This window comes from Papilio machaon, chromosome Z (genome assembly GCF_912999745.1).
Source record: "Papilio machaon chromosome Z, ilPapMach1.1, whole genome shotgun sequence".
NCBI classification, from domain to species: Eukaryota; Metazoa; Arthropoda; class Insecta; order Lepidoptera; family Papilionidae; genus Papilio; species Papilio machaon.
Window position 1 is genome coordinate 7,934,663 of NC_060016.1, and position 17,643 is coordinate 7,952,305.

A 17,643-nucleotide genomic window follows, 5' to 3' on the forward strand; every position below is an offset into this window, starting at 1 on the left:
ATTTCTTTTATTAACGTTCTCAATTAACTATACTCGTATGTTACTTTATATGTTAGCACAGGTGGGCACAGTTAATCGAAAAGTTAACTTCGTTAATCGTTAATTCGTTAATTAAAAAATTAACTTCGTTAATCGTTAAAGCGTTAAGTTCTCGAAAATTTAACGCAAGTTAAAGTTAATCGTTAACAGTTAACCATACCAAAATTATACATACTAATTTCACACTTATGTTGCGACACTTGTTTAAAATAGTAATTTGACTATACATTTATAGAATGTACACATTAGTATTAGAGACAAATATGAATGCATTATATTATAGTATATTTCATTACGAGTGCGGAAAGCCTGACATTGCAAAGAGTTCCAACAAATGCCTACCCGAGCCGAGGCGCAGCCGAAGGTGAGGGTTGACAGTTGGAACAAGTTGTAATGACAGTTTCGCACGTGTACTAAACAACTATTTTTGATACAGTTGCGAAAAAATTAAGCAATTTAATAGAATAATAAAAACACAATAAACTCAACTAACTAAAATGTTTGGAAAATGACACCAACCGTAAAAGAATACAAACAGAGATTTTTTTGTTTTCTTCACCCATTCTGGGTAGGCAAAGGGAACTATGCCCAAACAACCAAGTCTTCAGTAGATTATTTTTATTGATATGAAATGAAAATGAAATTTAATGAGATGAAATAAAATAAAAACTAACCTAATTCATTGAATCAAATCATTAAATCTGATATTGTAACAAATTACAAGCTTCTTTTTAGAAATATTTGCATGAATCATAAAAACTTCGTGGTTGGTTATTCTTTCAGACATTATTTTGACAGTTGGGAAAGACAAGTTTAGAAAAGCTAAAGAAAAAGCACGAGTAAAAAAGTGTTTTAATACAGTTGCTCAAAAAGTGGCGTATTGAAGGGACGAAGAGCGTTCGGAATGTGGGCTATTACATACTCATGCTTTTATATACTCGTAATGAAATATACTACTTCGAACCTTCTTTTGATTTTGTCCTGTTGGTCACGTCTTTCCCGGACGCTCTGATGCATCACAATTGCACGCGAACTTCACATATTATATCAATTATCAACTCGTTTATTCACCATTCGAGTCGCCGACAGTCGCCCAACATAGCTGAACTTACGAGCGTGGCGTGGTGGTGGTAAACAAAATGACAGCACGTCTCAAAGTTTCTAATTTAACGATTAACTGACTTTTACTAACGGAAGTTGAGTTTAACGGAAGTTAACAAAAGCGTTAACACTTTTTGAAGTTAACTTAAAAGTTAATCCGTTAAGCAAAATGTTAACTTCGTTAATTAACGATTAACGGATTAACGAGTTAATGCCCAGCTCTGTATGTTAGTTATTTTATAAACTAGAAAAACGTCAAAGTGTACCAACAGCAGCCCTCACATTGTAACTGGTTTTTAAATATTGCAATGTTGAATATAAAAAGCAGTTTTCCTCCGGATTTTTTTTCTACTTGGGCTTGTGAAACACCTCTTAAAGTTTCAATAACAATGTACTATGAACATTGAATTGAGATAGCTAACGAATTTAAAAAAAAACGCTAACTGAATTAAACTGTTCAGAATTCACAACTTGTTCACAATTATGAGAAAAATTAAAAATGTAGGTGTTGTGCGACATGGACAAACATATTTTATCCCGACATATAGAAAGGTAATGTGCGCTTGTATGGACACATGATATTATGTAGGTACGTTTGAGTATGGGGTTGTATGTATAACCATTCGATTGTAACCTGTAGCCTAAATATATTCTTTCACGGAGTATTACAGAGGCAAATCCAGTATCGACAATTGCTATATTTGGTAGCGTTATGTCTCCTATTTCTACAATTTACAAACAGATCATTGATATATTCACAAACTCCTTTCGGTTACAATTACACCACGTTCATCTTTCTAACATGGTTTTATTCACTAACATGCAGTACAGCGCAGCGGTTTCAACTGTAGTATAGATATGACGCCGAGCATAGCATCGGTGGCTCAGAGGTTAAGCACTTGGCTTGTAATCTGCAGGTCCTGGGTTCGAATCCCGCGATGTACCAATGTGTTTTTCGATTTCCGATTTACATATGTACATTTACCCGATGTTCTTACGATGAACAAAAACATCACATATCAGAAGGAAAGAAATTTCAAAGAAGTGGGAATTCCCGGGAGAAAAAGGCGGCGACGGGGCTCGCCACCAGTCACGTTCCGTCTCCCGAAATGGCGAGAAGTGAATTGCGTAGGTTAGATTGACCACGTTGTGTTCAGATATGATATAATACTTAATATATATCAGTTCTAAAGCAAGTATGAGTTTCGGCAATTGTACACGAAGAGCAGTTTTGTGTCGCCGCTATAAAATGCAGCTTACAGATATTCGGTACCGACCGCTTAAAGCAGTCGGTACCGAATATCACAACCACAGTAAAGACACCGAAAGGTGGCGTTGTATAAAAAGGCATTTCGATACCTAATTTTGAATGTGCAACACGCTACTATCCGCATAAGTTCAGTTCAATGAGATCTCTGAATTTTCAAACTCGCAGTACACTAAAATAAAGACCATTAACGCCATCTATTACCATATTAACCCACAGTATATTTGCATACTAACGCCATCTGTTAACAAAATATAGAGTCAACTACCAAAACTTTGAATTTTAAATCTTTTGAAAATAAGCGAACATTAAAAGCAGAACATAATAATCTTTAAAAATTACTAATTATAAATTAACGAATCTACGATTTAGATATTTTAAACCCAATACGCGATACAAGCATAATGCAAAGGCGTCACTAGCCGATCATCTAGGCTAGATCAAGGGGGTGAGGGGGCCTAGTAAAAATTATTTATTGAGTTCATAAAGGAACGCTTATCAATATAAGGTCCAATTATTTCTTGAAAAACTGACAAGTAGTGTCTATGTGGATTTTTAATTACTGTAGGCACCTTAGCAATTTGTAGTATATGAATTTATAATAATATACTAGCCGTTGCCCACGACTCCGTCCGCGCGGAATTAAATAAAAAAACTTAATTAGTAGCCTATCTATTCTTCCAGACTATGTTTTAAATCTATACCAAATTTCATCGAGGTCCGTTGAACCGTTCTGGAGATACCTTGTAACAAACATCCATCCATCCATCTAAACATTCGCATTTATAATATTAGCATGATCGATGTAGTATATGAATATATTTTATATCAATATTAATTTTTCGATTCTCTACCAGCTGCCCCCCCCCCCGGATACCCTCCTCAGCGACGCCCATGGGACAATGCAATGCAGTGTACAATGTAGCGCCAATATCCATTTACTGCCGTACCAGGAATTATCCCACTAAGATGTATACAGGCTCAAGTTTCAATTAGGGAAATCACTATACGCCGATTATTTAAAGGATTAATGAAAGATGAGAGGATATTACTACTACTTATGAATTAAATAATTTAATTGAAATTTATTTTAAGTCACTGGTATTTTTTGGATTGATGGAAATAAATATAGTACATACATTTTGTTCAGTATCATTTGGGCCAGTTAATTCCATAGATTTACAAATTTAGAACATTAGTTTTGTAAGTATAAAAAATTTAATTTATTCACAATAAAATACACAAACATTAAACACAAGAGACCGTCGAAATTGACCTTATCGGGTCGGTAAAAAATAATTATTCCTATGCTTTATTTTCATTCCTTAAAGCCGTTATGCGTTATGTTGTATCTTGATACACAGAATTATAATAAAAAATAAAAACTTCAGGTGTTCTTTTTTTAGATCCATTTGGTATTCGGTTCGGATCTAACTCATTCTCATTTTAAGAGTTTTAGTGCTTGCACGTGTTTTGAGTTATTTTATCCATCTTTGTGTTAACATTTATATTAAAGCTAAAAAATAAACTAGGTGCTATAGTTTCCGTATCTCCACGATTAGCACGTATTTTGTGTTAAAACATTTAAGTGTGCTTCTCTCCCACCAATTGTAGGTCTCTTTGCAATTGTGATAAACCTTGTAAGTGAAATCCTCATAGCCAATTCCAATTTACACTTTGAAGTTACTGTCTCCCACACGTATCTGGGACGTATGTAATATCAGACTGATTAATCTTACTAATATTATAAATGCGAATGTGTGGATACATGGATGTTTGTCTGAAGGTATCTTCAGAACGGATACTGATGAAATTTTCACAAATGGTCTGGAAGAACACAAAGGCTACTTTAAGTTATTTAGTTTCTAGAGTCGCGGGCGATAGCTAGTATGTATTAATTTTAATTTTAAGTCTAAATTATCTACTTATTAGCGCTAGCTTCGCTCCGGTAATAAAACTTGGATTTATTGGATTGGCCCACGACTCCGTCCGAGCGGAATTAAAAAAGCCTAGTAGCGTATGTGTTCTTCCAGATTATGTTCTATATTTGTGATTATGTTCAAATTTCATCAAGATCCATTGAGCCGCTCCGGAGATACCTTCAAACAAACATCCATCCATCCATCCATCTAAACATTCGCATTTAAAATATTAGTAAGATTATATAATAGTGAGATTTTTATATACCATTAATAATTTAATAAGATATAGGCTTATTTACTTTTAAAAATGATTGTGTTGATTAAAAGCCAATAACAGTCTTTATAAAAGCTAGCGGCCATTAAATTATTGGCAGAAATGCAGAATGAGTGAGTTATTGCGTTTAGTGATGGGTCGTAAACAGTTTTAGCATCAACGAAACGAAACGTTAATTGCCTTTTTTAACTAGTTGACAAGCAGTTGTTGCTTGACCTACAATTAGTTTATTTTACATTGAATAAAGAAGGACTAAAGACTATCGGAAAAAAAATAAAAGACGACCTGAATAACCAGTGGCATAATATATTAAATCCTATGTAACCTTACGTAAAATTCAACTAGCTGACCGAAAATCGGTTAACGGTTGGAACAACGTTGAAACAAAAAAATCACCCATCTCTAGTGCTATTGCTAAACACTGCCACCATTGGGTCAATACTTCATTTCAGTTTTGCTTCTTCCTAGAAATTATTATTTTTAATTTGTTTCTTAGACTGGTGACAACGGTATAATTTTAAAATCGATAAAAAGAGGGCATTTTATTTCCAAATTGTTATCTTTATTATCGAAGATAGTAGTTATCATATTTTATTGTTTATCGCGACATTTACTTTATTTTGCAGTAAATTGATGTACAGTAAAAAATCAAACAGTGACTCGTGGTTCTCAAACTGTAATGGTAACTTATTTATAAATTAAAGGTTATTACTTCTTATTACCATTTTTGTGCTTAAATTATTTCATTTACTCAATTGATTAAATATTTCCATATTGAAATTTTTTATTGGTTATGTTCCGTGTTTGTCGCTTAAATCAATTTTAAACAAATACTTTACTTTGTAATACACCAGAAACTATGTAATATGACGATTCATTAACCCATTAGAGTTGTATATTTTTCAATTAATATTGGATTATAATAACAATTCATAATTTATCTAAATATAATTTATTTTCAAGCAGTAGATTATTTTTATAACCAATGCCTACCTTTTTTTACGTTTTTTAATCGTTTTAATATATCAGTTATGTTACAAAATCGTTAAGTAACATAGCATGTTTTTTGACTCTATTACCCGTTTACAGGTGCAAGCAATGTTAAAAAACATGAAGATTGATAAAAAACTGTTGCCCATAAAAGGACATTACTTTCTTTTCAATGCTGGTGAGGGAGATTTCTTAATTTTACTTCGAACCCTAAACCCCTATGCTAACTTACCTTAAACATTAAAGAAAATTTCATTTAGTATTTAAAGCTCAAATAATTCAGGTTGTTTTAATGATACATACAGTTACATCTTATGAATGGTCTTCATTATCATAGTGCCTGAGTAACAACAAAACCGCAGCCCTCTCATTCTCTTCAGACGAAAAGTAGTGTATACATGTGCTTAGAAAGTTAAATTCACACAATATTCACATTAAACACAGTTGCATTCTCTCACCAACTTGTGTGTATAAATTAATTTATTGAGTTTTATTTTAGGAACTGCTCCCCTTGTCCCATATCTATCAACATATGCTCGCCAGTTAGGATTTTCCTCAGCAACCGTTGGTCTAATTTATACAGTCTTACCAATATTTGGTTTAGTGGCAAAACCTTTGTTTGGAATAATAGCTGACAGGTATGTAATGATGTAAATTTCTTAAAAAATTTACATTGATAAGTTTGAATTAGTATGTGAAAGTATTAAATTGTATTGTCTGTAGTAAGCTAGCAAACAAATAATCTTACTAATATTACAAATGCGAATGTTCAGATGGATGGATAGATGGATGAATGTTTGTTTCAATGTATGTCTGGAATAGCTCAACGGACCTTGAAGAAATTTGACATAACTTTGACTGGAAGAACACATAGGCTACTTGTTAAGTATTTTTTTAATTCTGCGCAGACAAGAGGGCGACAGCTAGTGATAAATAAGTGTATAATATTGGTGTTAAGGATAAAAATATAACATTTTATTGTCTGTGTCCATATTAAATTTATCTTAATATTGGGAACATTAAATTTCTTTTAAGAATACAGTATGCCTGTTGTATTATATACAAGATGCACGTTTCGTGATTTGAACCTATTCTAATAACTCAATGATTTTATTCAGTTTCAACTGATTAAATCAAATCTTTCGGCAATAGTTGCACAGAACAACATGTTATTGACATGTATCATATTTGAAATAGTTTTTATTTAGATAATAATCTTGTTATGTATAAAATGGCATTAACTTTAAAAATTAAGTATTTAGTTTGATAAAGAATGATAATTACATACTGAATTTTCAAGCAATTATACTTTTAATTGTGGTATGTAAGCAATTCAAAACAAGCAACTCTGATATGGTACCCGAAAAACGAGTTTGCACAATACATTGTAACACAAATTCCTTTTTTGTTTTTATACAATTCAAGGAAATGAATCCTTTGAGGAATGTTTATGCTTATTTTGATTGAATATAAAATGTTATTTAAGGACTGACATTTAACAAAGACAAAAAATATGTGATTAAGGAACAGAATAACAATAAATTAAAAAGGAACTAGGTAAAAAGTGCGGACTTAGGTTAGTTAGTCATGGTGATTTTAAGTGAGATAAAGTGGACGAAATATTTCGAAAATATTCCATACATTAAAGTAGATTATTCTATGAAAATGTTATTCAAGTTTTTTGTTATTCTAGGTGTCGCCGCAGAATTAATAAAAAGCGCACTAAGCAGCCTATGTATTCTTCCACACTAAGTTCTACATTTTTGCCAAATTTCATTAAGATCCATTGAGTTGTTCCGGAGATACCTTCAAACAAACATCCATTCATCCATCTGAACTTTCGCATCCATATATATAAAAGAAAGTCGTGTTAGTTACACTATTTATAACTCAAGATCGGTCGAACTGATTTAGCAGAAAGTTGACAGGGAGACGGACATAGGAACTTTTTTATCTTGTGTGCATTTTTTTATTCTGCGCGGACGGAGTCGCGGGTAAAAGCTAGTTTATAATATTAGTAAGATTTAACAATTGAGCATCCGAGATTCGACCTCACTAACACAGCTATATCTTCCTGACCTGTGACTCGGGTTGTTTCCAACTAAGGTTGATATATGATAACTAATACATCTCAGAACTAGTAAACAATTCATACTTAGTCCTTGTTTGGATAATCACAGATTATTGAATATGAATCAGAGAAGTTAGTTACAAGTGACAATCTGTTATATAATTTTATATAGATGAAGATGTGTAGATCTTTAAATCTGTGAAATTGATTAGAGGTCAATTGAAATATGGCTGATGATGTACTACACACATATCATTTTGCTGTAATGTAGTAACTGAATCATCAAATGACTATTTTCTCTTCTTTTATTATTACGATTGCCGTTTAATACAATGACTATCTGAATATCTGCAAATGTAGATTATTGTTAGCTTTATTTTATTTAAAACTGAAATAAAACAATGAAAGATAAAAATGATAATACAGTTTAACTATAATCCATGTCCTGATTTTATCTAGCTGCAATTAAGATAAGTCCCTTAGTATTACACTATAGTTATGTTGATATCTGCTTTTTTCATATGATTAAAATTGTGTTCACAAATAATGCAACTTAAAAATCATTCACTTTCATCTAAGCAAATGCAACCTATATATTGAAATCTACATTAAGTTAATACATTACTTTATTGTTATTTGTTTACATCTAACGTCTTTCGTTACAGGTTTAAAAAACAAAAATCAATATTTATTATATTCCAAATTGTGACTATAGTTAGTTTTTCGGCTATTTATACAATACCTGGTGAAACAGGGAGCATGTCATCTGTACAATTAGAGTGTGGCAATGGGGCATCATTTCTTCGTAGTTGCTATCAAGATGCAAATTCAATTAATCAGTGTAGTAAAAACTCTTTAGGAAATATGAATGGTACCTCGAAATGTAATGTAAGTATATTCCTTTATTTAAAATAATCCAATTTAAAAGAAGTAATATTGATATTACAAGCAAGGAGTGGTCTGGTCTGTCTGCCAAAAGAATAGAATGTTGTGTACTGAGTATTTCCAAACTGATGATTTAAGATCCTTCATTAATCTTTGGTATTGTAGATGTCAATTGGGTGACTGTGAATAATTTTTATTATGGTGCTAATGTTAAAAAGCAAGGAGTTTTAAAGTTGAAAATTAATGACTTTATTATATATTTTATTTATTTCCATTGTTTTTACAGATGAGCTGTGTGATGGACTCTCCCAAAATGTGGCAAACTGTCTGCGAACATTGGCATATGCCACAATATTGTTACAGCGAAACGGATCTAATAGAATACACAGCACATATTAATAATGCTGACATTAGAGATGATCAATGCTTGTATTTAAATGCAGATGCAGTAAAATTAGATGGTTAGTAACTAAAAGTGACTATTTGACAATTATCTGATAATTTTTACCTAAGTACGTATGAGTGTTCTATTCTGACAAAATGGATGAATGGATGCTGATTGACATACCGTGGATTTGTTTGACCAAACTCTGTATAAAACATGTCTTTAGACAAAACATAAATAACATTATGTTTTAAATGGAGATTTTGATCTCATGGTTTTTGAATTCACAGTTATTGTTTCTAATAATAATTATTAGTTATTTAAATTAATATTGTTTTAAATGCTTAAAATTTATTATTCTAGGATACCCTTATACACCACATTGCCACATTGGTGATGGATATCGTGATCTCAATCAATCTTGTACAATGAATTGTACCAACTCAAAGTTGTCAATGGCAATAGGCAGTTCAAAACCGATAATGACTTGCTCAAATAAATTGCTCAATTTCCGCCTATGTTCAAACAATTCAAATGCTTTTAAAGAAGCCGCTAACCAAACTAATGATGAATGCCAGGTATTTTATTTAATTTTTTTACGTACAATGATATGATTTTGTTTAAAGTGTCAAAGATGTGATAAGATCTGAAATTACTAATAGTGAAAATGTCTTATTAAAGCAAATTAGTCATATACATTATATTTATTTTTTAATTGTATAAATTTATTTCCATTTTAGGTTTCTTGTGACTTGGACAAATCAGCTCCTTGGCGTCTTATGGAGATTTGTGAAGCTTGGAAGGCAGATGCAGCTAAAACATGCCGTCCAAAGACCAGAATTGGAACTGAATTCCCTAAAAATCTATCATTCGTTGGAAGTGTACTGCTTTCTACAGTAATTACTGAAGAAGAGTGTGCATTTGTTCAGCTTAATCATATTAAACTGCCTGATGGTATGAATTATTGAATTATTAATAAATTAATATTGTAATAGTAGACTAAAATGAAGCGGAGGCCCAAAACCCCACAATCAAACTATACATCGATTTTGGTGCCCAAAACCGTAGATTTTGGGTGACCCTCATATAACTGTGAATATAAAGTCGAACCTGGGTAAGCGAGAATCTAAAGGGACCGCGATATGTTTCTCACTAATAAAGGTTTATAACGCGACTTTCTCGCTTATGGAGGTTGTCCGTCGTGACTGGACTATTACTCTCTTTTATAGCGGTTTCTCGCTTATCTAGGATCAACTATATTTTAATGACTTTATTTGGTCTATTTGTGTAAATTTTTTATGATTTGTTATCTTTCAGGTTCCATTCACTATCCAAATTGTATGAAAGAAGATGCATTTGAAACTGGGAAAGATGTTTTTTATCCAAGTTGTAATATAAAATGTGACAATATGGCTGTAAGTATACTTAGACTTTTAACAGTGGTAGCCAGCAACAACAACATCTGTTGCAGGAATTGTCCTCGCTCAGTGAAATACCACGACTATACAGAAGACAGACGTCAATTGGAAGCAATTCCGTGTACAGTCTGATGAATGTGGTACCGGAGGCCAAATTTTAGTGTTCTTTCCCTTCACAATTTTTGCTTATTAGAAAAGGATGGGAAGTGGATTTGGTGGAGGAGGGGACGCATAGGAAGAGGAAATATCCTCTTTCTGTGCGTCCCCTTCTCTGTTGATTAAAGGTAGGCAACGCATCTGCAATTGCAAATGTCCATGGGGAACGGTCGCCTCGCTATTTCGGCGAATTCACGTGACGGTTTGCTTGTTTGCATCATATAAAAAAATATCTAAGCAGATATGACAATTACATAAGGGACTATACAGATAAGATGATAACATCAGCAGTTTAAAATACAAGTCTAGATATTTTACGACCTAAAGTTGGAGCATAGCTTAGATTTTTAGAATATTATAAACCATGATATAACCACTATAGGGATAGTACGGTCTCAAATGAATTACATTATTTATTTGTACAACTAGGAATATACACATGTTTCCGTTTTATTTAACTTTTCCAGATTAATGAATGGTTTCAAACAGCAACTGAAAGTCGTAACAATTCAACACAATATACAAGACAATTTTGGCTGTTTTTCCTCTTGATGATAATAAGTTGGATTGGTCAAGCCGTGGTAGTGACTTTTGCAGATGCTATATGTTTCAATGTTTTAGGTATGAATGTACTTAAAAAATATATTCAGTATTCTTTTATCTTAAATGCAGTGACATAGTTAAATGTTATTGAAACACTAGCTGTCGGTCGCGACTCCGTCTGTACGGTATTAAAAAAACTTAATTAGTAACCTATGTTTTCTTCCAGATAGTGTTCTACATTTATGCCAATTTTCATCAAGATCTGTTGACCCGTTTTGGAGATACCTTGTAATTCATCCATCCAAACATTCGCATTTAGAATATTACTAAGATTAAATAATAGACAAGTTTTAAATTGTTTTTTGTCTATCTATAAGTTTTCATTGGTAAACATTATAAAATTACTTTCAGGACCACGAGTTGCTTTGTATGGGAAACAAAGACTTTGGGGTTCCGTTGGCTGGGGTATATTCTCCTTACTGACTGGTACATTGATTGACTGGTTCAGTGATGGTGCATACAAAGATTACACAATCGCTTTTATACTTATGTTTGTATTTATGTGCGGAGATGTTATTGTATCATGCTTCATTAGGGTAAGTTGTTTAAACTTTATTAATTTTTAATTATTTACTTTTTTTTTTTTTACGTTTGTAATTTCGGTTTTCAGAGTGAATCAACGAAAATGTCAGTTAATATTTTAATAGATGTTGGTACTTTGCTTTCTTCGTTACCAACACTTGTGTTTATGTTATGGACTATAGCTGTTGGGCTATGCACAGGTCTTCTTTGGCAATTCCTCTTCTGGCTTCTAGAAGATATTTATGGCTGTGATAATTCTGATTATGTTAAAACATTGCAAGGACTGGTTAGCGCTATTCAGACATTCGGTGGAGAAATACCCTTTATGTTTGCATCCGGTAAGTGACTAAAAAAATTAAACGTGAACTAATCTTAAGATAAATAGAAGTTACAAACGTGTTAAGTAATTTTGAAATAAAATATTTGGTTTTAATTTTCAGGTTACATTCTTAAAAAGTTAGGTCATGTGAATATGATGAGTCTAGTGCTGTTTGCTTTCGGTGTACGTTTTGTTTTATATTCCCTTCTCACTAACGCATGGTGGGTGTTGCCAATAGAGATGTTACAAGGTATAACATTCGGAATGTTTTATCCAACGATGGCATCCTACGCTAATGTTGTGTCTCCACCGGGAACTGAAACTACTGTACAGGTATTTAACTTAATATATTATTATTTTAATTTATGTTATTGTGTTTTTTGATTTATAAATAAGTAATAATAAGAAATTGAAAAAAAAATCTTAAAAAGTAGCCTATGCGCTACATATATGCCTAATATAATCAAGATCCGTTGAGTCATTCTGGAGATACCTTCAATCATCCATCCATTCATCTAAACATTCGCATTTATAAAAAGTAAATACAATATTAGCTCGGCAGGTCTTTTTTAAATATTTATACATTGGATTATGAAGTATACGTCTTTTAAAATATCTTAGCGGCTCAAGTGACTGCGTACTGTATTCTCACGTCGCATGTAAAATACTGCACAGCGACTTTTAATATCGAATATTAACTAGTAAAATTAAATAATAATCATTTTCAGGGTCTCGTTGGAGCAGTTTTCGAAGGAGTTGGCACTTCTCTAGGCAGTTTTATTGGTGGGAGAATGTACGAAAAATATGGTGGTTCAAATACCTTCCTATGGTTTGGTATTGGTTCACTTATATGTTGCGCTATTCATGTATTTGTGCAGTACTTAATAAGGGACAAAGTTCGTCATGCTGAACTGACGAAAGGTAATCAACCAGTGGTTGCTGAATAGTAAATTCTTTTTTTTTTAATAATTATATTATAGTTTACATTTATATCATACGTAAGTTAAGAGTTAAAAGTAGACGGTATTTTCAAAGTAATGATTAAAATCATTTGTAATTTATACATTGGACAATTAACAAAATAACATAATTTAATATTAATTCAATATTTCTATTTCTTTACTAATTGAGCTAAGGGTAAATTTCTTTGTCATTGAAGCCATTTTACAAGCAAAGGATTTACCTTAAGTCATCCATCCCACCAAATAGTCCAATTATGTTCCCATTTATTATCTATTGAATTATAAATTAAACAATTATATATTTTTACTTTCTCTAAGCCTTGTTTTTCAAGACGTTCCGTAAAATCGTTCTTTTGGACCAGTATTTTAATAATTTTTTTTCTATATTATTCGGCATTTCTTGAGATAAACTAACTGACTAAGTTTGCAATGTAAATATTTATGTATATACAATCAATAGTATATAATAAACTTTAATCAACGCCTTACTATTTAAATTCGCCGTCTACTTTACGTTTATAATTAATATATCTACTTATACGTAAAATTGTAATCTGTTTACTATTTAAGTATAAAAATTGATAATTTGCGAACAAAAGTTTACTTGCTAAAAGCAATTATTTTGCGCAATTGAAAAACGCTGTAAGCATTTATTTTCAAAAATTATTTATTCTTATTTATTAATATTTATTTCAATCATTTCTCTTTTTATTATTTATTTTATGTCTCGCTCTGCTTTTACATTTTATAAGGCGTGATAAATAAAAAAAAACTAATAATTAGTAGTAATATATATACAATTTTATTCTAACTTTATGTCGGCTCGCCATTTGAATGCCACACAGAACACAATTTTATTAGGTATTATCTGAGTATAAAAGGACGCGGGGAAGTGAAACAATACGCCACAATGCCACTCTTGTCTCTACACACTCCACTCTACTCTACTACACTCCTATCTATCCACGAGCCGGTATAAAGTTTCAATCTTATAATACCTAATATTCGTTTAGAGTTTATAGGATTAGTATTATATCATTCCAAATTTAAAAAAAAAATCGACCAGACTAACCAGTAAGTACCACTGCCCAAATGTTTAATAAATTTGCTTATAATCGTTTATAAACAAATTTAATAAATACTTTGTAATTATAGGAAAATTAGAGTAAGGTATGAATTATTACGAATACTTTCCTATGATTTCTTATATCTATTAAATTAGTTGATATGTATTATATTTTCTTAAAGGGACAGTTGTTATATAAAGGTAACAGTATTATACATTTATTTAATTAAAATCGGTTTTTTTTTCGAGATATTGTAGTGTATTTACATTTTGAATTTTGTTAAATAATTTATCATACCTTATGTTTATTTGCTCAAATTTAAAATAATTGACATCTGTCCTTATAAAATATTGGCTGTGTTATTATTATTTTTCTTAAAATTAATATTTCTTTCAATGACTTGAATACCGTGGAACTCTGTATGTCTAAACTCGCATAGCGTAAGGCTCGTAATATTATTAAATTTTAAAATTGATTAAATTAAATAATAAAATCGTATACTTAATGTGTAGGTGAGATTTAAGCATATATATTTTACAAAAAAAAATAGTGATATCACGAAATAAAAACTTGAAATTTGTATTATGCTTATATATTATAACTTAACTTTGAAACGACGTTAGAATAATAATGTAACTAATATGAAACATGTTATGTAAAAGTGCTATTCGTAACTTATCTATACCTCTACAGCATTATTCTGGATTAGGGTGAAATTTAGCACATAGATTGGATACATAAGGCAGCTCTGTTCACTATTTCTTCTCGGTAGACTTAACGCCACGTTTTTTGTATAATTTCTCAACTTTTCGACTATCATGCAATATTAGGACAAGTTTTATTTCGTTTTATAATCTTTCTCGCTCTCTTTTCTTCTCCTTTGCTTATAAGATCTTGATAATTTATCCATTGAATTCACTGTCAAAGTATTTCTTTTAAGATATTTTTCCATTGTATTATGAGGAGTAATTTTTGACTGATTTGTGTCGATTATTATTCTAGTCTTATTTCCAGTAATTAATTATCTGAGATGCATTTATGAATGGTGCTTTTGTATCGCTACTTACTCTCGAAAAAACACATGTTTTAGGATTCAATTGATTTGTATTGTATCTTATACCTTAATGCTATAACAATTAGGTGGATATTTGATATCGCTCAAAATATGTTTCAAATGTATTATGTACATAGGAATTTTAAAATAATTTATTGATAAGAAAACCCTTTAGTAAATCATCACAATAGAAACAAGCCATATCTGTAAAATCAAAATGTAATTTTTTTTTATTTTTTACAATACTTTAAAAATTTGGAATATGTTTCTTCTGTTTTCGTTACGAATTATTATTTTCATTCTGGAAATCGTAACTATGATAAATATAAGCCTATTGCATCCAGGATTAATTTACGACCATCATTACCAATATTTTTATTTAAAAAAATCTAGTAATATTTCACAGTTGAAGACAATTTTTTTCTACTTTAAAAATGTATGCACGAACAAATTTTTTCTAATGAATCATGGAATGAAAACGCTATCTACATAAGATGTGGAGTAAAGTATGCAAGTGGAAACGAGAAAGATTAGAGATGTATGAAATTATACGTACTTTTAAAGACGAGAGACTAATTCAAGAAATGTAATGCTTTAAATTGTATTTCTTTGAAAACTTCAAATGTGGACCAAACTTTAATTTTTCACTTTTCTAATGATGTTTTTGATATCCCAGGATTTTTGTTATTTAATAATAAACTGTAAACTTTGATAAACATTTAATTATTTACATTATGTAGCTGTAAATTATCCAATTTTTGTCATCAGTCATTTACTTATCATCCCCATTCTTGACTTTAAGCTTGTTATACTTTTGAATGACTCCACCGATTCGTTCAATGTTTCTTTTTTATTCCATGTTTCAGTAATAATCAAACTTACCCAATAAGACCTAAATTTATACTACCAGTAGTTAATTACAAAACGCAAGATACTTCATTTTTGTCTGTGATTTTTTTTTAACCTTATAAAGGTTTTGTTTTCGTACTTTTATTGCTTATTGTTTTTTTTTATTTATATTATTCCTTTCGACTTGCTGCTTCGATAGCTCAATAAATGTCTATCAATTTAATCTTATATCCATTTAGGAATAGTATTTAGGAATGTCTTTTTGACTTTATACGTATGTTTTTTATTCATCGTAATATTATGTTCCTATTATATCCAGTATTATGTTTATGTGTTAGTGTACTTTTTAATTGAAATAAACTATTAGGCATTATAAAGCCTGTGTTTGATTTTTTTCTTTTTATTAATTAAATACTTTGTGTTTATTTAGGATGTTTTGTTAATTGTTCTGTTTGTTAATTCTAATGTTAGTTAATTAATATTTGGTTAACCAAATTGTTATCAAAATGTGATAAAATGAAAAATGTGTCGAAGATTGTTACCATACGGATGCGTAAGAAGCAAGTATATTCCAAATTTTTACATTATTGCTTGTATGATATGTGCATGTCTGTTAAATTATCACAGAATACTTCCATGTCCATTATGCATGTTTTATGTTGCTGTTTGCATGTCATTAATTTTGTTTTTTTTTGTTCTTACAGCTTACTCATCTATAATTCGTTATGAAAATCTGTACGATCCAAACTATATATTGCAAGAGATGACAGATTTCAACGCGGAACACTAAACAAGTTAATGTTTAAGGTTATAGATATACTATAGTAAAATCCTAAGAATTATGTTTTAAAATATTTTTGTAAGTTATTATGTTAATTTGGATTGTTGGAGAAAAGTGCTATTGTCGTTTTTCCTTTGGATGAGGTGGCAGCATTAGATAATATACTCTCTCATAATTGTTTATTTCTGTTTAGTAATTCCCTATTTTATTTATTTATACAGAAGTATAAATAAACAAAATAATTATTTATATAGCAGTTTAAGTATATACAAATTTTTTCAACATAGCACATTTTTCTTTATTTCTGTGCTAACTTTACCTACTTATAAGATAAGTATTAAGGTTCAGAATATCACTTTACAATAATAAAGATAGATGAAACAGAAACACAAAACGAAACTCTTGGTTGTTATTCTATCCAGCATTTAGCAATTTCAATTTACGTCTAATATTTAATATTACTCATTTTATTTAAAAATTATATTTTGTATTTTATAGTTGCAGTGCCAAATAAAGACCTAAATTTTGTAAACAAAAAAAAAAGAAAGGTTGAAGGCAGCTTTGGCTCCCCTCAATCTTTCCTTTTCCTATTTTTACCAGAAAAGTTATATCATGAAATTTGTACATATTAGTTATTATAAAACTTAATATGGGTTTGGACTGCAGTCACTTGTATTGATTCATATTTTTGTCTCAATTTTTTAAAAAGAATGAACGGGATGAAAATTAACACGGCAGTCAAAATCCATCCATAATTTCAATTTACCGTATTTAGGTCTTGATTTGGAACAGATTTACGTATATCTTAATTATTGTGTGCAATGGTACTATATTTAAGTTCTGGGTATTTAATTATTAGTGTAATTGAATCTTTTTAATAACTTTATGTATGAAATAAAAAATTAAAACTTAGTTTCATTTCGTGTGTTTGAAATTTTCCTCAGATATTGTTGCCATTTGAATGTTATGCACAAACCT

At 30.6% G+C, this 17,643-nt stretch overlaps 1 protein-coding gene across 1 annotated transcript; it reads left to right on the forward strand.

The window, feature by feature from the left end:
- Positions 1-5,194: 5,194 nt before the first annotated feature.
- LOC106717069 (major facilitator superfamily domain-containing protein 6-A) lies at positions 5,195-16,810 on the forward strand. The gene is made up of 14 exons (XM_014510764.2): positions 5,195-5,307; positions 5,693-5,771; positions 6,093-6,231; positions 8,330-8,552; positions 8,836-9,010; positions 9,298-9,512; positions 9,675-9,888; positions 10,252-10,349; positions 10,976-11,129; positions 11,463-11,647; positions 11,722-11,971; positions 12,074-12,285; positions 12,681-12,873; positions 16,589-16,810. Exons 2-14 carry the CDS (start codon positions 5,702-5,704, stop codon positions 16,672-16,674), a joined length of 2,214 nt encoding a protein of 737 aa, XP_014366250.2. The 5' UTR covers positions 5,195-5,307; positions 5,693-5,701; the 3' UTR covers positions 16,675-16,810.
- Positions 16,811-17,643: the final 833 nt, after the last annotated feature.